The sequence below is a fragment of the Pogoniulus pusillus genome, chromosome Z (assembly GCF_015220805.1).
Source record: "Pogoniulus pusillus isolate bPogPus1 chromosome Z, bPogPus1.pri, whole genome shotgun sequence".
NCBI lineage: Eukaryota > Metazoa > Chordata > Aves > Piciformes > Lybiidae > Pogoniulus > Pogoniulus pusillus.
The window spans coordinates 52756310-52776240 of record NC_087309.1 but is presented as its reverse complement, the minus strand read 5'-3'; the positions used below and the strand labels follow the sequence as shown (position 1 = coordinate 52776240).

Here is a 19931-nt window from a genome sequence, read left to right as displayed (position 1 = left end):
CTCTACCAACTCCTAAGTGAGATATAAAATTGGCTATTTGTCAAGGGTGAAACGGGGAAAAAAAAAAGGAAAAAGAAACTGTGTTGTAGATGTCTGCTTTTTCTTTGTAAGCAACAGCTTTCCTTAATGTTTAGGGAAAACTAATTTCACAAATCCATGGAATGTGGTATGTCGTTCTTGAGAAGAAACATAGCTCAAGCTAGTTTACGTGTTTTGTTTGCAGTATTGTTTCATTTTCAACAAAACACTCAAAGGTAGTGGAACAAGATACTAGTTTTGCTCTCAGCATACGTATCTACTCAATTTAAAATCTCATTGTGGGAGATTAATATGATACGTGGACATTTAAAAAAAAACAACAAGTCACATTATCATTGGAAAAGTTGCTGTCTTCTAGGATTAAAGCAGCGTAGAAGCTTTATATTCAGCTATCTCAGCTGAACTTAAACACTTCTCAATTTAACTGTGTTATGTTAATTTCACTCTTTGTCTAATCGATTGTAAGTCAATAATTTTGTTAACTTGGTGAAGGCAGTGGCAAAAGGCAGGTTTCTTCCCTACCTCCAATAGGACTCAGTGTAGGACAAGTATATTTCTGCTTGTCTTTGCAGTGATCGCAAAGACAGGGTCTTGAAGTTGCGAAACTTTGACAAACCTTTGTAATACCACGGACAGGGTTTTATTTCATGTAGAAGTAAAATGAAAAAATAGGGACTGCACCTTTGCTGTTGTATGTAAATGTCTTTCAAGTTTTAAGGTCAGTATTGAGTAGAAATACATACACAGAATCAAGCAAAAATTATGAGGTTTGTGCATTTTGAATTTTTAGGCTTCTCTATTTCGACTGCCTTTTTAGAGCAGGTTATTGTTTAGAACTGCTGCTGCAGTGCTTTGGAAGACCTGGGGTACATACAATGTCTGTGTTTTGAATTGTGGTGAGAAAGTTAAGATAAAGGTTAGCATCTTGCTGTTAAAATGCACCAGATGTGTAGTGACTTAAAATAATGAAGAGAAATCCATAAGGAGAAAGAGAAGTGGTGTTGTGTAGAACTCTGGAAGAATTGCTTTGTCTTTCTAAGCAACATCAGACTAAATATTTTTCATTACACATGGAATGGCACAGTTACGTCTTCTAAAGTAGTGATGTGAAAATTAATCCAAAACATAAGAATAATTTGACATACAGTTTGCAGTTCATTGAAAATGGAAGTCTAGATCTTGAGCTATAGGGTGCTCTCTCATGATCTGGCAGTTTGCTGTAACTGGTAGAAAAAGATGGCAGAAACTTGATTTTTTCGGGAAAAGGAAGTTGCATATATGTGAATGTGTATCAGTTTGTTACGCACTACTTAGGCTGCTGTCTTTTAAGGACTTCCTAAAAATGCTAGTGTAAACAAATCCCAGCTTCTTTATTGTAATAGTCTCAATGCTTATCGTGAGACTTTAATCTTGTAGTGCTTTTAAAAGTGTTTGAATAGTTGCTATTTTTTGTTTACTTTGTTGTTGTTCTTAAGAGAATTTAAGAAGAAGGGATGTTATATAGGCTTGCCATCTCTCCACCACTTCCAAGAGCTCAAGACTGTGTGTAAAGTTGAAATACAGAGACCTGTACTGTCGTTTGGAAAAAAAAATATTGTAATTTGAAAAAGTAGAGGTCTGCTGATAGAGCACAGCATTCTAAGGCAGGAGCTTTCAAAGCCGTCAGGATACAGTTACTTTTTTGTGGTATCAAAAATTATGGCCAGTAGTACAGGCTATAAATGGCTGTGATTCTCATGACTAAGTTTTAGGCATTCGAGTTGCATGACCAAACATTCTCAACTCCTAATTAGGGTGTTGTCATAAAACACTGGGTGCTTGCTGCTGCATCAAAACAATGATATAATTTAAAGGCAACACTTTCAAAGTTATTTCCATTATACATAGCTACGTTTGGTCACTTAGAGTACATCTATACTGATAGGGTAGGATAAAAAGCATTCTTTGCAATTCCCTTACTGTTTTCTTAATGCTGCTTACGGAGTATTCCATAAGCTTAGGCACTGTACTTAAATTGGTGCAAATGATACTTTGGTTGATTGTAAGTCTATTGAACTACGTCAAGTTAAAGCTACTTTTAAGGCACTAAGTGTTAATATATTGGTGATTTTAAATTAAATTGATTTAAATGTTGGAAGATATATATATAGCTGAACTCGATCTCAAATGCTATGTTTGTTAACTCTGGAAGTTCTGAGATGTTAAAATGTGTCTCAGTTGGCTTTGATGGCTTCCTTTTTTTTCATCTTTTTAATTGTTTGTCTTACCTATCACTTTTGAGAATGGCTAGGAGTAGGATTCCTTTCTTTTTAAGAACTTTTAAACATATAAGCAGTTAGTCCATTGTCAATCATATTTAATATGAGTAACACTGAGACTTGTCATACTTCCATCTGGAGTTCCATTCATATGTTTAAACAGTTCTGCACTTCTGCTTGGCATACAGTTGCATGTGCAGTTGGAGAGGGTTGTTGTGCAGTCTGTGCTGTGTTTCCTCCCTGTGCATGTGTGTCTTTGGCATGAATTGGCAACCTTCCATCTTTTTATCAAAAAAATATTTTCAGTTATTTAGATCTAGAGGGAAATACCTCCATTACTTCATGTATAGAGCTTCTCTGAAGATTATTTTTATTTTAGTTGAAATTTCCACATTGCTTTTCTGTTCAAACTTCTCAAACCTTGCAGAACTGAATAAGATAGGTTGCTTGTGTAAACAGTAGGTGACTGCTGCCTGCCACATTTTGTAGCTCTTTCAGACACTGAGAAATTGAAATTTATTGATGGGTAGCTTTCAAAAATGTAACATCATATTAATCACAGGAGTACGTTAATACATACAGGGCCCCTACATAACTGCCTAGTTGACAAGGATGATGCACACATTGTTTACATGAAACTGCAATAAGGAGTGGTAGTTGAAAGAAAATTACAACAATATTATTGAGGGCATCTAAAATGGCTTAGGAGAATTTCTATAGCTTTATTTCTTTAAAGTGTTACTCCTTTGTGAATGATTGAAAAGAAGTCAACAGCACAAATGGATGAAGAGTGATGTCTTTTGAAGTTTACATGAAAGATTGACTTTGATTAGTATTTGAAACAGTCATTGTAGAGTTGCAGGATTGAACACTCAGTCTGTGTTGTACTGCTGCACTAAAATTGTTAAAATAGGGTATCTTTTAAGCTACCTAAATCAAATCATGTTGTTGCTGAGCAGTTTTACTTAGTTTCAGCAAATACTGGACTGTGTCTTGGATGAGAGAGTTATGCACCTGCACTGCCGATTAATGGATTTTATATAGCTATTTGATACATTTGTGCAACTCTGGAATTTTCTTGAAACAATTTTTTTTATACCAAAAAGACTTTGATGCTGTTATAGCGCATCTCTATTAGACTTCTTGCACGTGTACTCTGCTGGTCAAAGGCGTGGCTTTCCCATATTTGTATCTGACAGAGGAGCATAAGCAGTAATTTAAGTGTAAAATTAGCTGTCGGACCACTTCTCTGGACATGACCAAAACAGGAGGGAAAGGATACAAATTTCTCTATTCTTACCCCCAAAACTAAAGTGATTCAATTTCCCACATTGACTGTTTTCTGGGATTTTGCATTTAACATTTGTCTACCAAAGTGGAGGATATTAGTAGCATTTTATTGATGTGTTATGTTTGCCAGAGGTTTGGCTAGGGTTTGGAGACACGGTTTTGACATTATTTGGTTGTTTGTTTTATTGACAATTTGAAATACATTAGAGTTACAGTTAAAAATAAATCCTGTAATTAAGGTGGGAGTACCACTTCCAAGTGTTGTAGTTTTGAGTGTTTGTGTGCCTGTTTCCTGCAGAATAAGTTATGGGTTTGGTAGGCTGTTCTAAAAAGGGGATTAGGCAGGTTATGACTTAAACTGTTTCTTAGTAGTTTGGTGATGTGGTCACGTGTAAAGGGTTTAAAGAATGATTGTGTATGCTTAACCACTGCTAATGCATGTTCTAAAAGCGTAGTTTGAAACTACAGTAATTAACTTATTGTCAAATATTTTTTTACTTGATGAACTTAGAAAAAGACAAACGTTCTGAACTTCATGTGTCAAGCTTCTGAAGTTTGATCAGAATGCATTTGAGAACTGCTTATGTCTTTTACTGCCTCGTATGCTTGGTTTTGCTGTGAAAACAATATTTGCAGCTGTTCTTCTCTTGATTCTCACACTAGCTAAACTAGTAGTATGTATCTGACCAGTTACAGGAGTCACCATAACAGAAAAACATTCACAATGTTTAAAAAGACAGTATTAACTTTTTACACAAATAGATGTTAATGTTGCACATTTTTTGTCCGAAGTGGACAGAACTTGCAGTTGTAGAATTTGATTAAACATGTAGGAAATAAATACTGGGTTTGCCTGGAAATCTTTGACTGCTTTGCCAAAGGTAATCATCTTTGTATGTGACAAACTTATTCTTAAAAATATTCTAAGTCTGTTAAGTAGTTCAGTAAAACAGAGTTCCTGTAATCTGTTTCCTGTTATGCACAAGTCATGGAAATGCTGAATTCTGACTTCACATCTGCTGACAGGGTTACTTTCATTTCCATGAGAAAGTCATTGCAGTTAGTTCTTTATGAAGGGAAATGGAAGGACTGTTTGCCCTTGCAGTCCATGATTTTATTTAGTTTGTTAGTCAGTAATACTTCATTGTAGACTTATTTATGTGTTTACTTGTGCTCAAAATCATGTTTCCTCTTAGGATTTGAGATCAGGGGACATCTATATTATACACACAAAAGAGCTCTCTTGTAGCAGCGTAAAATGGGAAACGTCAGCTGGAACACCATTTTCTGAAGGGAGAGTTTTGTTCTGTGGAAGAAGGAGGAAACTCGTAATGATCTTTAAAGCAATTAAATAAGGCCTATATGGAAAGGAGACCACTTATATGGTACCTGAATGTAGATTCAGGTGCAGTTGTACAGCTGTTTTCTGTTGAGTAATGACAGTATCATCCTTAACAAAGTGGTGTTTTACCTGCAAAATGACACTGAGTCTTTCAAACTGATCTGGAAGTATGTGGCACAGGATCTGATATATGTGACAAGAGAGGTTCCTCTTTCTCCAAGGTGCAACTTGTAAAGGAATCTGCATCTACTTTTGCTGTCTGTCTGTCATAGAAGTGGAAGGTCTTGCCAGTTCCCTCTGCTATGTACTTTATTTATTTTTAAGTACTGGGCTTTTAGTGTCCCAACTATTATTGTTGTCAGCAGGAATGGGCAAGTAAAAACAATAAAGAAAAATTGTTTGGACAGGAAGCTTCCACGTACAGAATTTTATACAGTGTTTGTGGGGAGGGACAGGATTGAGAAAGAACAACAAAAACAAAAATAAACAGTGTGGATGGCATATGTGCATGTGAGAGGATGCATGCTTGGCTTTTCTAAATTTAACTGCTTTTCCTCTCAGCCACTGCTTAGATTTCTGTCTTTGGTCTCAGTACAGACTCTTTAACTCTCATGGCTTATTTTATGAATTATTTGAGCTACTCTTCATGAACGAAGTAGTTGTGGACAGACTGTATAACTGTCAAAGCAGAAAAATGTCTGCTCTCTGCACAGAGGTATGTCTATGTGTGGTGTCCTTTAAGGCTGTATTGTTGGCTGATTCATTGTCCAGTGCACTAAACACTTCACAGTGGCCTACTCCCATGGCCACTGTGAAGCTCTTGCATCCACCCTGTATGCTTCCACTTGAGCTGGCCGATCTTTCTCCTCTTGCTCCCACGTCTTCTGCTAAGCAGTGCAGCTGTTCATGTCCTCATAGTGATCTGGATCACTGATCTTTATATTTGTTTTCTAGCTTTATTTTTGAGCTGTGTAATTTCCCTGATCAGATGCTCCTTATGACTGCACATTACTTTTTTTCCAGAACAGAAAGCACAGAAATGTTTAGAGGGGTGTATGACCAAGTCTTCTGGCTCCTCTCACTGAGCATGTAGAACTGCCATTATGAAAAGTCAAGGATTTTAAAAAGGATGTGAAGGTACATCAGTGCATCCAGAGCAATGCAGTAAAGCTAGTGAGGGCTTTGGAAGGCATGTCCTGTGGTGAATACTTAAGGGCTCTGGGTTTGTCTAGTTTGAAGAAAAGGAGGCTGAGGGGTGGCCTTATGGCTCTCTACAGGAGAGGAGGTATAGAGGGTAGAGTGGAACCAACCGATAAGATACATGGGAATGGTTTAAAGCTATGTCACAGGACATTTAGACTGGATATTAGGAGGCATTTCTTTGGTGAAAGGGTGGTCAAACACTGGAACAGGCTTTCAGTATTGCCCTTAACCTGCATTAACTTCTGGTTAAACTGTTAACAAGATGATCATTGTAGGTCCAACTGAAATTGTTCTATTGTGCAGTATTCTACTTTCTCTTCTACTCTGAATGTACATACAGCTGTGTTAATGATGCGAAGCTTCTAGAAGGCAGGAAGGGAATGGACAGTTTGACAGGAAAGCTTTAATTGTAGCAGTGCTATTATGCTGTGCCATGCCTCTCCTTCCTTTTGTTTTTATTGTTGCTTTCTCCTGTTGGAGGAAGTTCGGCGTGGTAACAGACGTGATAAGATGGCTGAATTTGTTGAATCAGAGTTTAGGACAGTGTCTCAGTTTTAATGGTGGGATACCCCCTACATGTTGAAAAATGTTGTTTTATAACTAAATTTATGTCAAAGGGAAGCTACGTGAGAAGGAAGGGATTAGTTTTTTAACCAATTGTTCAAAAAGCAGAGGAAGATACATGAAACTTAAAGAACTGGAGAGGTGGGATATCCAGTGATTTCAAGATGTGAATTTTAGTTCATGGAAAATAATGAAAGGTACGAGAGAATGAAGAGGAAGTACAATGTTAAGTATGTTTTTAATAATAAGGGAAGTGGAAGAATACAGAATCTGTAGAAATCTAGAAAATAAATTGTTTTGTGTATAGCCTAGTAGTATGCAATAAAAGAATTGCCGTTGGAAGAGTAGTAGTAGCTGTTGAGATTATTTTAATTTGCTCTACATACAGTGGTTTGAAGGGACCAAGCAGAGACTGGTTAAAAGCTGAAACATTAGAAATTGGTTCATCAAACCTGATCAGTTATTATAATGCACAAATTCTATACTTTGTGTAATTGCTTGAGGATGGTGTTTCATACTTCTGCTTTTTCATTATCAATCTTTAGGGGGAAAGGAACAATGGCTTTGATGTCCTTTATCACAACATGAAACATGGGCATTTGTCAACAAAAGACTTAGCAGACTTTATAAGAGAAAGGTAAGTGTTCATTCTTGGTAGTCCTGGCTCTTCAGTGTACTGTGCATAGCATTTGTTAAAGTTTGTTGTTGCATTAATAGTAATGTGCAAAACATGTAAAAATCAATGAACATTTAAAAATATTTTTTATGTCCTGCAAGAGTATATAGTTCTAATGCACTTCATTAAGATGAATAATAACTGTTAAGCATTAATTCATGACTTCTAATAGCTTTTGTTTTTTCACAATTAAGTTGAATTAAACAAGAGTGAAAATCCAGAAGCATCACATTTGGTGTCCAGCAGTTTATTTAAATTAATCCAAAATAGCAATAATTTGAATTAGCCATAATAGTTTTACAAAGCTTTTTTTACTATAGACGTAAAATTAGGGTGTTAGCACCTGCTAGCATAATTTTAAAGAAATCATACTTTCAGATTAAGATGTTTGTAAAATAGATTTATTAAAGCAATGGTGTGATACATAGGGACAAGAAAATAATACACAGAAAAATAACACAGATTCTTCTCTGTGGGATTTAAGGATAGAACTGAAATCTGAAGTTGTGACAACTTCCAGAACAGATGACTTAGTGATATTTTTAGTTCTTTGTGAAAGAAGACTGCTGCTGCTACACTGAACATCGTTTCCATTCTGGACAAAATTAATTGTATGCCTGCCTCAATATTTTGTCTTAATTCAGTTACTGACACCAGATGACGTGAGGAAAATTTCAAGTGACTGACTGAGGACCTGATTGAGCTTTTTGCAGTAGTAGTTGTTCACAGAAGCTGCTTTTGTTTTCTGGATTTTTTCATCAGTTTTGGTTTTGGCCTCAAATAGCTCTCAACTAAGAATTTATTTCAAAATTTGACAAAATGTTGCCACCACAAACTTGACATGTTCTCAGTTGCACTAACATCTGCATAGTTTCAAAGTGAATTAGAAAATATTTCTACCAAATAGAGTCCATGTCCACACTGGAAGGACAACACAACCCAAGGAATCTAGTGTTTCAGGACTCCCAGATTCCAGACAACACATTATAAATCCAGGCAATGTTCCGGTGAAATTATATCTTGGATTGGGCAGAGAGATATCACGCTGCTCATGTTTAATAGAAATGGTTAGGGCTTCACAAGCCTGCATTTCTAATATTTACTGTTACAAATATTTGTCTTGTGTTATCTTTACAAGTGCCTGGGTCTTTCCTTTGAAACCTGCATTAATTTTTGGAATCACTCATGTTTTATAGCAGTAGGCCAGACCTAAGTTATATATCATACAGATACAATTAATGTAGTGGATGTAAAATTAGTAATATTTTGATTTACCTCCACATTTACATCCAAAGTTCTCTCACTTTGTTTCTTTTCTCCTTTATGTTGTATTCATACTGGTCGTAAGGTGAAAGGTCTTATGTACATGGTTACAATAACTTGATGCTATATCTGGCATGAATATTTTGCTAGTGGCATAATTAAAACTTGACAGTTCTCTATACACAGAATTGCTAGTATTTTTACATGTTGCATTCTAGTTGTTTTGATTCTCTAAGGTCCTTCAAAATAAGTTTTTAATGTGATGGGCCTTTGCAACCAGTAAAAAAAGTATTTGGACCTTTCTCCACATATTAAAAATGTTTCAAATGAAGTTTCTTCTCATTAATTTTAGTGATTTGACAATTTTTGTTCCCAGGTAACAAGTTAACATTTAAGACCAATGATTAATGACTATATAAGAATTTATGGGGATCCACATGGGCCCTTTATTGTCAACGAGAGATGAAAAAATGTATTTTCAGTACTCATGCATGGATTAGGGTATACCAAGTTGATGTGAAGCCATCTTAACAGCTCTTTTGCAAAATGTGAAAAATTTCAGTTCTGATTAACACACTGAGGTTCACTGGAATCTTAATGCTAAATTTTAATTTATGTGACAAGACTTCAGTATCATTTCTTAAGAGCTACTTGCCATGTGGTTGAAAAACACCCATCATTGGGCCAGCAATGTGGGCCAGTGGCAGTAAGTTCAGTCCTGTCCAGTGACCTTTTCCCATGAGGATATTAAATCCAATATACAATCTCTTCCACTGTGTTTTCTTTAACCTTGCTTTAAATGATGTGTCGCAGTATGCTGGGTTGCTGTTAAAACTTGCAGTTGAATGCCAAATAGGTAGGTCTTTCAAACGGAGATGTACACCATTGATCAATCTCAGTCAAAGCCAGTGGTACTTTATTTGTGGTTTCAAAGAAATAAAGGGACTTTAAATGTTAGGTGTCCTCATTTTAGTTAAAATGTTTTCAGGTATCTAGGCAGCAAAGCACTGTGGCACTAGGCACTAGCATTTTGAAGTTAACTGGCATCTCAGTTAATTTCCCAGGAAATAAACATTATTAAGTAGCACACGTTTATTCACATTGGTCAAATTCTTGATCTCAAAAGCTTTTAAGTTTCATGCAGCAGTTTTTCCACACTTAACCTTATTCAGCACTTAACCTTCATATGTACTGTTTTAACAGTAGTACCTGGTCAGTCAGGATTCCTAGAGTCTCCAGACTAGCCAGAGAACCTGCTTTTGGAGTGATTTCAAAGAGAAGGGAAAGGTGCTTGAATGTATTTGGATATACAGACTGCTTAGGGCACAAAAGACACATGTCTATATGAAGCCAGTCTCTGTTACTCAGAACAGTGTTTTGATTATGTGCAGCATAATCAGGGAAGAGTCTATTATCCCTGTTATCCAATCTTAAAAATAGTAATGAAAGGAAAGAAACATTGTATAGGATGTGGGGAAAAATTATTGTCAGCTTAGGGATTTAAAAAAAAAAACAACTCGTCTTTCAAAACTACTGCAAAAACTTTCTGAAACTGCAAAGTTGTTTCCTCTGAAAAAGGTAGAAATGTTTGAAATGTGTTAATTCCTAATGTTTCTATTTTATTTCTCTTGTACAACCTAGGTATCTCTGGAAAGGGGAAAAGGTTTCCTCGTTGGCTGTGTTCACTTAGTACCAATTCAATTTTCAACAGTGCTATTTCACTTTTTTAGTATTTGTTAACAATCAGCTAGATAGTTTGATCCATGGCTCAGAAGTATGTAATTTGTGGCAGGCAGTCTGCTCAGTGTTGGTAAATCTGCACCGCTTGCCTCTAAGCATCATAAAAAGAGTCTCCTTGACAGTACATATGTTCACATTTTGCTTTTAAATATTTAACAGATCCCAAGTAGACACAAACTTTCAAATGGGTAAAGGTTAATTTACCGAGGTGTTTGTAGTTTGTGGTCTGGACAGCCAGTCAGTAGGACAAATTTAGGTGTGTGTGCTCAACTAGTCGGAAAAAGCATCTTCTGGTTGTTAGTGTTTGTAGCTGTTGTATGTAGATATTGTGTCATAAATTACGGATTTGTGGAGATTGCTCAGGTTGTGTGTGCTCTAAATTACTCAAAAGAGGTTTGAATTTTGGTCAGAAAGCTTGCGTGCTTAAAAAAAGAAACAAAAAGCAGACTTATGAGTTCTGGAAGACAGGGATAAAAGCTATTGAGAATCAAAATATATTGTTCATCATGGTAATCACAAAAACATCAGTGTCTTTGTGCATTGAGCAAGAATTTGAAACCTCAGCATCTTAAAAAATGTGTAGATGTGAGGAGGTAGCATACAGTTAATTGACTTTTTTGTGGTAAGTACCTTCACCGTTGTTTTCAAGTGACATTTTAAAAGGTTCAGTTACTGCATTGTACAGTTCAAGCTCCTCCAAATTGATTTATAGAACCATTAAAATTGTCCAAATGACTGGATTAGCTAGTCAGAGTAAAAGAATGCTGCTGTTCCAGGTGACAACTGCTATTTTGTTTCATATTTTCATAAAAAAATAGTAACCCTCTACCTCAATAATTTAAGAGGTTAGTAGTCATGGTATAGCTTGAGAGCAGGGTGAATTCGTGGTGTCCCCTCTTTCAGCCTCTCTTTGGCTGCTGAAAAAAGGTGTTATGAAACAGGAAAGAAGTTCTTTCAAGCTTCTTGCCTTTTTAAGAAGAGGCAATTACAGTATTTCCTTAAATCCAGGATGCTCTACCATTTGAATACTGATTTAGGGTAGAAAAATAAATTTATGTTTATCTCTACCTTAATAATAGGAGAATGAGAAAAGTGGATGGGAGAAGGACTTGCAGAGAGTCAGTGCTGTTGTATGTGATTGTTATTTCATGACACTTCCAGCAGAGGCTTTAAGGAATCTGCAGAAGGCAAGCAAAACTGTAGGTTTGGATACAGGAAGATAAAACAAAACTCAGTGTGGGGAAGAGGCTTTTCAAAGTAGATCATGATTTATTGAGGCAACCTTCTTTGAAAATGAGTGTACACACTAACTGTAGTAGTACAAAAAGACTGGACAAGACCGCATTTAGTATGATTGCTCAGTAAGCATTCAATTGCTTATTTTACTGTTTTTGTTCCAAATATATTTGAATGTGTTGCTCTGTGCAAGGAAGGTGGTTGTTAGGTCACTTTTTCTGATTGTTACTAAATGTTAAGGGCAGGGGAGGACAGCAGAGACAGAAGGGATAAACTTTTGGAAGATTTTTTTCTTGTTTCCTGCTAAATTCTGTCGCAGGATGCTTGTGGCACTGTTTTTAAGTATACTTGTGTGACTTTGCATATAGTTTTTGAGGAGTCATTTAAAGGCAGCAATTTGCAGCAAAGTAACAAGTTCTCTGTTTTGCACCTTTATAATGCATATTAATCTGTCTTCAAATATCTCCAAAATGTTGATTGGGTTTTTTTGATGGCTTTCTTTGGCAGGGCTACAATAGAGGAGGCATATTCAAGGTCAATGACAAAACTAGCCAAATCAGCAAGTAACTACACACAACTTGGGTACGTAAGTGAAAAAGAGGAAGTAAATATGTAAATAAAGTTTGATTCCAAATATCTTAGTCATGATGTTGAAGGTACCATAACTTTGCCACTTTAAAACTGATAGTTCTTCAGTGTTCATGCAAAATACCATGCAGGTAGGACAAAAGCAAAACCAGTACAGTTCTCAATTCACAGTTTAAAAGAAAAAACAAACCCCCACAGTGGAAGCATTGTGCTTTCCCATGTGTTTAAGGCTGAGATCTTTGTAGACATAATAAAGAATGTGACTTTCTATTCTGTGATCCTAAGCCTACGGTAGTGATTCTGAAGAGAGAACATATGGTCTGCAAATGTGGCAGGAAATTTATTTATTTATATTATTTCTGCTTTTTGAAGTGTTGTCTCTGTCCTCAGAGATCTTAAGAATGAGACTTATCTGTAGGCTTATTGCATAGTTTAGCGTAAGTTCCATACAAAGAATATGTTTTTAAAAATGGAATGTGTTTTCGTTAGACAGTTTATGCCAGTGAGAACTCAGGCTCTTAGAAAAGGCTAGATTATTTTAAATTTATTTGTAGTAATCACAGCTAGAAATTCAGGGAGCTTTCATCAGTGGATAATTTGATACCACTTGTTGCTGACGTTCAAAGATTCTTTCTCTGCGTGTTACTCTGAGTATCAGTACTTTTAAAGGCCATGTATAGGGTGGCCTTTTCAGCAACATTAACCAGGAAACCAAGGTAGCCTTGTATATTTAGAGTAGATCTAGAATTCCATTCACTATAGAAATCTCACTTGGTGAAATAGCTGTTCACCTTTCTTCACTGTAAAATTAATCTCATAATCAGTAGCAGACTATCTTTGCAGTATTTTTTTTCTTGCATCTTGTGGCTGTAAACCATGTAAGACAACCAGAAACTCAACTACCCAAGTCCCTTCTGATTTGTTTGCACTATTCAAGTATACACATAAAAATATTTTTCAATTGTAAATTAATTCAAGCTGCTCTCACTCCATCTTTAGGATGTAATAGGTAGTATTCTCTGCTGATCATAGAAAAGATTGTCAGCTTTGCTGTGTTTTACTCCTTAAAGTCAATACAGATACAATAAAAAATATGTAAAAATCAATAGATGGTGTTGCAAGTACATTTGAAACATTTAGTAAGAATTTAAAGCAGTTGTTAGAGATTTGTTTTGTTTCAGTTCTTGGAAAAGGAATGAACTTCTGTAAACTTAAGAATTATTATTTAGCACTAAAACAATCGTAGCCGACCGAAAGGAAAAAAATCAGATGAACATTAAGTCTTATTTTCCTCAATCTAGGACATTTGCACCAGTTTGGGATATTTTCAAAACCTCAACAGAAAAACTAGCAAGCTGTCACTTGGATCTTGTGCGGAGATTACAAGAGCTAATAAAAGAAGTTCACAAGTATGGAGACGAACAAATCAAAGCTTGTAAAAAGGTGGTTAGTTTCTTTTCTTATGCATGGCCAGTGATTCATTAACATTAAAATAGTTTGTTTTTAACAACCATGTGATATTTTGCAGACTAAAGAAGATGTTTCAGGAACATTGGAAGCAGTGCAAAATATTCAGAGTATCACTCAGGCCTTGCAGAAATCGAAGGAAAACTACAATGCAAAGTGTGTTGAACAAGAACGTTTGAAAAAGGAAGGAGCAACACAGAGAGACATTGATAAGGTATTTCTATTGCATCTCATGTAATTAATTGTGTTGTAACACATTTGTGTTAGAATTAGTGCTCAGAAAGGGTTAAAAGTAGTAGTTGTGGCTGTTTCATAACGCCTGCGATATTTTGAATACCTAGTTTTGTTGACACTTCCGTATGTGTTCTAGCTACCCTGCAGCTTTGATTATTTTGGAAATACTTGCCTTTTGTGGTAATCTTTTCTAGTGGCTTTTACAGAAATTGCTTGTAATTGTTTCGGCATCTATTATGTTTTTCGATAAATTTCCGTAGATAAATACACAGACACTCAGTGCCCTTGTTACTGAGTTAAGGAGTAGGAGGTTTTGGGTTGTCCCTTCAATGAGAAGGAAGTAGCTTGTCACACCAGTGTTTGAAGTCTGTTCCATTGTGAACACAAAGAAAATACTACTTTAAGTGCTAAATGAAAGGGTCACAATTTCATGGACCAAAATCCCAAGGAATTAGTATCTTGATTTTGTATTTAATATCATCATTAGATTACGGGGAAGTGTCATCCATTCACAGAATCACAAAATGGCTGAGGTTACAACCCTGTGGGTCATCCTGTCCAACCGTACTGCACAATTAGGGCCACCTGGCATCAGTTGCCCAGGACCATGTCCAGACAGCTTTTGAATATTTCCAGTGATGGAGACTCCACAGTCTGCCTGGATGACCTGTGCCAGTGCTCAGATATCCTCACAGGAAAAAATTGTTTCCTGATGTTCACAGGGAACCTCCTGTATTTCAGTCTGCACCAATTACCTCTGTCACTGGGCACTGCTGGAAAGACTTTGTCTCTCTCTTCCATGTACCCTCCCTTCAGGTTTTCATATACAGTTACGAAATCCTCCCTAAGCCTTCTCTTCTGTAGGCTGAATAGTCACAGCTCTGTCAGCCTTTCACTTTTCCACTCCCTTCACCATTCTGGAGATCTGTAAACACATGAAAAGAAAAAAAGGTGTTCATGAACATCCTCCATGAATTTATCTAGGGGAAATCATGTTTGACCAGTCTGATTGCCTTCTGCAGGGCCAGAGTGGGTTTAAAATACCCTAAAAGAGACTCAGTATGTCCCTTACTCTGAGAGAAGACCAAGGTTCAATTGTATTTAAAGGTGTTTGTGATGCTTGTTTCAACTGAGCAACCTGATACGGTTAAAGATATCCCTGCTCACTGTGGGGGTTGGACTGGATGACCTTCCAGTTGTATAGTGGATTGCATCAAGAGAAATGTGGCCAGCAGGTCAAGAGAGGTGATTCTCCTCTAATCCACTCCTGACTTCTGCAGCCGGTTTTGGAACCCTCATTACAAGAAAGATGCTGGAGCATGTCCAGAGAAGGGCTGTAAGGATGATCAGAAGGCCTGAGCTCCTGTCCTATGGAGACAGACTGAGAGAGCTGGCGCTGTTCAGTATGGAGAAGAGAAAGCTCTGAGGAGACCTTGTTGTGGCTTTTCAGTATCTTAAGGAGACTACAGGAAATCTGTGGAGGGACCTTTTAGGGTCTCAGATAATGATAGGACTAGGCAGAATGGAGCAAAACTAGAAGTGGGTAGATTCAGATTGGGTGTTAGGAAGAAGTTCTTCACCATGAGGCTGGTGAGACACTCGAACACATTCCCCAGGAAGGTGGTGGAGGCCTCATCTCTTGAGGTTTTTAAGGCCTGGCTGGATGTGGCTCTTAGCAACCTGATACAGTGTGAGGTCTCCCTGCACAGAGCAGGGGGGTTGGAACTCAATCCTTAAGGTCCCTTCTAAGCCTGACAATTCTGTGATTCTGTTACATTTGAAGATCTCTTCCAATCCAAAGCATTCTGTGGTAGCCTTCCATGGTGGTGCGACTGAAAGAGGAGATGCAGTGATAGCAGTGAATGTTTTCTGCCTTGACTTCAGCAGGCTTTTGATACTATCCCCTGTAAGTAAGATCAGGAAGTGTGGATTAGGAGAGTGGACAGTAAGAAGGATTGTGAACTTTCTGAACAATAGAGCTCAGAGGGTCATGACCGAGAGCCCAGTTAGAGACCTGTAGCCAGAGGTTAGTATGAGGTCCAGTACTGGGCCCAGCATAGAATCAGCAACCTGGATGAGGGGATAGGCTGTACCCTCAGTGAGTTTGCTGATAATACCAAACTTCTAGAATTGGCTGATACGCTAGAAGGCTGTGCTGTCATTCCTTGAGACTTGGACAGTCTGGAAAGTTGATCAAAGGGGAACTTAATGAAGTTCAACAAAGGCAGGTGTCAAGTCATGTACCTGTGAAGGAATAGCCCTGTGCCCCAAAATGGGTTAGGGACTGTCCTGCTGGAACGCAAGTCCATAAAGAAAGACCTTAGTGGGTGGGCAATGTTATCCACGGGACAGCAATGTGCTCTTGTGCAAAGAAGACCAATGGCATCCCAGAGCTCATTAAGAACACTGTGTCCAGAAGGTCAAGAGAGGTTCCTCTTCCTCACTACTGCCTTAGTGAGACCACACCTGGAATATCATCTCCGGTTCTGAGTTCCCTAGTTCAGGCGAGACAGGGAGATACTAGAGAGTGTCCAATGAAGGAATATAAAGCCGGTTAAGGGGCTGGAACACCTGTTTTATGAGAAATGACTGAGAGACCTGGAGATGTTTAGTTGGGATGAGAGAAGACTGGGATATTATTGTGTACAAATATCTGAATGGTGGCCGTCAAGAAGAAGGGGGCAGTCTGTTTTTCATTTGTGCCTAGAATGAGGAGCAACAATCAGTGCTGGGCTCAGTCCTGTTCAATATCTTTATCGATGATCTAGATGAGGGGATTGAGTCCAGCATCATTAAGTTTGCAGATAACATCAAGCTAGGAGTAGATGTTGATCTGTTGGAGGGTAAGAGAGTCCTGTAAAGGAACCTTGACAGGCTGGATGGGTGGGCAGGGGCCAATGGGATGAGATTTAACAAAGCCAAATGCAGGGTTCTGCACTTTCGCTACAACAACCTCAAGCAGCACTACAGGCTGGGGACAGAGTAGCTGGAGAGCAGCCAGGAAGAAAGGGACCTGAAGGTACTGGTACATAGTAGGCTGAAGGTGAGCCAGCAGTGTGCCCAGGTGGCCAAGAGAGCCAATGGCATCCTGGCCTGTATCAGGAACAATGTGGCCAGTAGGACAAGGGAGGTTTTTCTGGCCCTGTACTCAGTACTGGTCAGGCCACACCTTGAGTTCTGTGTCCAGTTTTTTGCTCCTCAATTCAAGAAAGATGTTGAGATGCTGGAGCATGTCCAGAGGCAGGTGATGAACCTGGTGAGAGGCTGGAACACAAACCCTATGAGGAGAGGATGAGGGAGCTGGGGTTGTTTAGCCCGGAGAAGGGGAGGTTCGGGTGTGACCTCATTGCTGTCTACAACTGCCTGAAGGGAGGCTGTAGCCAGGTGGGGTTGGTTTCTTCTCCCAGGCAGCCAGCAGCAGAACAAGAGAACAGTCTCAAGTTGTGCTGGGTGAGGTTTAGGCTGTATGTTAGGAGGAAGTTCTTGCCAGAGACAGTGATTTCGCATTGGAATGGGCTGCCCAGGGACGTGGTGGAGTCGCCATCCCTGGAGGTGTTAAAAGACGGATGAGGCACTTAGTCTAGTTGACTGGCTAGGGCTGGGTGCTAGTTTGGAGTGGATGATCTTGGAGGTCTCTTCCAACTTGGCTGATTCTATGAACACAGGAAGTTCTGCCTCAACGTGAGAAAGAAACTCCTTTACTGAGGAGCACTGGAACAGGCTTCCCAGAGAGGTTGTGAGTCTCTCTCCTCTTTTTAAGACTTTCAAAACCCATCTTCCTGCTTTCCTGTGCAGTCTGCCATAGGTGATCCTGATTTGGCAGGAGGGTTGGACTCAATCGCTAGAAGTCCCTTCCAGGCCCTTCCCTTCTGTGATCATCTTTATTGGACTCTCTCTCCAGTATGCACATGTCTTGCAATGTACGATCCAGAACTGGACACAGTACTCCAGATGTGGCCTCACCAGTAGTGATCTGAGGGGAAGAATCACCTCTCATTTTGCAGGCATCACTATAACTTCTTCCTGTTTGCAGCAAACTTAAGTAGTACAGGAAAGGGGTTGTTTCCCTGTCTGACTGTCTTACCTTTTTGAGTCTTGATAGCTTTGCCTATTTCTATTTCAATGACAACTGTGTACAGCTTCATTCTTGTTAGAATGATCTTAGTGCCTTTTATACTGCTGTCTAGATGGAACAGAGAGAGCTGATTATTGTCTTTTCGATGATGACAGAAGTGATCCTGTTGAACATGTTGTGATTGTTATTTTGAGTATAAAGCTAGCTTTTTCCCTATATTCTGTTTCAAGTCACAGTCAATGGGGTATTCTAGACCGGAATCAGAAGTATGTGTGTTGGTGGATGTTTTCCTGCCAGTCTGTTCAAAGTATATTTTTTCTGAATTTTTGTGAAATGGTGGAAGATTTTCTGTAGGAAAAGTTGACTGAATGGAATACCTTTTTTTAAGATGTAACATCATCCTTGTTCAGTTGGAAACAAAAAAATAACTCAATCCAGCTGCTGTCTACAAAAGAATAGAGAAATGATGAAGGCTATTTTCTAAGGGTTTGTGCATCTTACCCAAATACTTCTGATTGAACAATTAGGCCATTGTTGATCGCTCTGCAGATACTCTAAAAGTGTTTCCAGGGGGATCAGGTACCAGTGACTGCCACATCTCTTCAGTCATGCATTTACTTGTCATTTCAGAAACATAGTGACAATTACTGTATTCATTTATTTTTCCTTTGGCAAGTAATAGAGATAGGATTACTGTTTTTAGCACCATGTGAAATGTTTTCTGTCAAAATCACAAGAGTTATTGTAACAAAAATCAGGGAATCTGGACTGATATACTTATAAAAAATCCAGGTTATTTGGAACAATCCTTTTTTGAAGAATTTGAGGAGGTATCTGGGACCTTGCACTTTTCATTGCAGCTGAAAATTAGTTTTGACCTTGTGTAATAATTTCCTGTTATTTTCTGACATACGAACTTCTCTATTTATAGTGACTTAACAAAAAAATCTTGACTGATTCTTTCACTTACAGTAGATCTGCTAAACAGAGTTCTAGCAGTTGGTGCTGCACCTGAGAATAGGCTCATGCTGCTTTCAGAAGATACTGCTAATTAACGATGTAATGATCATGAGTTCCATCATTTTGTCCTGCTGAGCAGTTGTTTTTTGAAGATGCTTTTCATCACATAACAGTCAGATTGTGCTCATCATTAAACATGATTGTAAGAGACAGAGAATGTTTTTTATACATGCTTTGACAAAATCTCATGTGTATGAGATTCAATTATGTAGTGCTTTAGAAAAAAAAACTTACTTCTGAAGTCTTGTAGCTTGATAGTTCCTTTCTATTCAGTAGTTACATTTGGAATCCCCTTAATGCAGAGCAATTTCAATGTATTTTTAAATGCAAGTGTTGATAGAGCACCTTGTACTCTTAGCCTAGTGAGCTGCATTTGGGAGTAGAGCTGTTTTGTTCTTTCACATTCACAAAGGGGAATTACCAAGAGTGAGAATGATGAAATAACATTAAGTACAAGGGAAACAATGGATTTAGGCAATCTGTCACATTCTTATTTTAAGGTCTGAAGGATACATACTCTTTATACAGTGTTTTGAGTCATTGTAATGCTGGGTTTAGAACACTTTGGACTAAGATCTACTTAAGCTTTCTTTTAAACCAGAAAAATGGAACTGTAGTTTTGCTTCCTCTTTAATTGAAGTGCATGTTGACATTTCCTCAGCTTAACAAGTGTTAATGCTATACTGTTAATTAGGATCTTCAGTTATTTTTCTCTTGGAAATTGCAGAATATAACCCTCTCTTTCCAGAGGGCATCTCTGTGTTAATTAATTTGAAAGTTATAAATAGTCTTCAGCTGTACAAGTCTCTGCAAGTGAGAAGTAGTTTATATTTCTAATCTGGAACAGATAAAATTAATTTGAAATAGGAGAGGAGAGCTGTTGATAACTAGAACAAGTAGTAAATACACAACTGTCTTCAGTATTGTCATTAACAA

General features: G+C 37.9%; 1 protein-coding gene across 1 annotated transcript in view; it reads left to right on the top strand.

The window, feature by feature from the left end:
- Positions 1-19931, top strand: part of FCHO2 (FCH and mu domain containing endocytic adaptor 2) — a 104336-nt gene that overhangs the window by 999 nt on the left and 83406 nt on the right. The window contains exons 2-5 of the mRNA XM_064140377.1: positions 7242-7333; positions 12119-12193; positions 13501-13642; positions 13728-13880. Of these exons, the coding sequence (XP_063996447.1) occupies positions 7242-7333; positions 12119-12193; positions 13501-13642; positions 13728-13880 (462 nt within the window). The remainder of the gene's footprint in view (positions 1-7241; positions 7334-12118; positions 12194-13500; positions 13643-13727; positions 13881-19931) is intronic.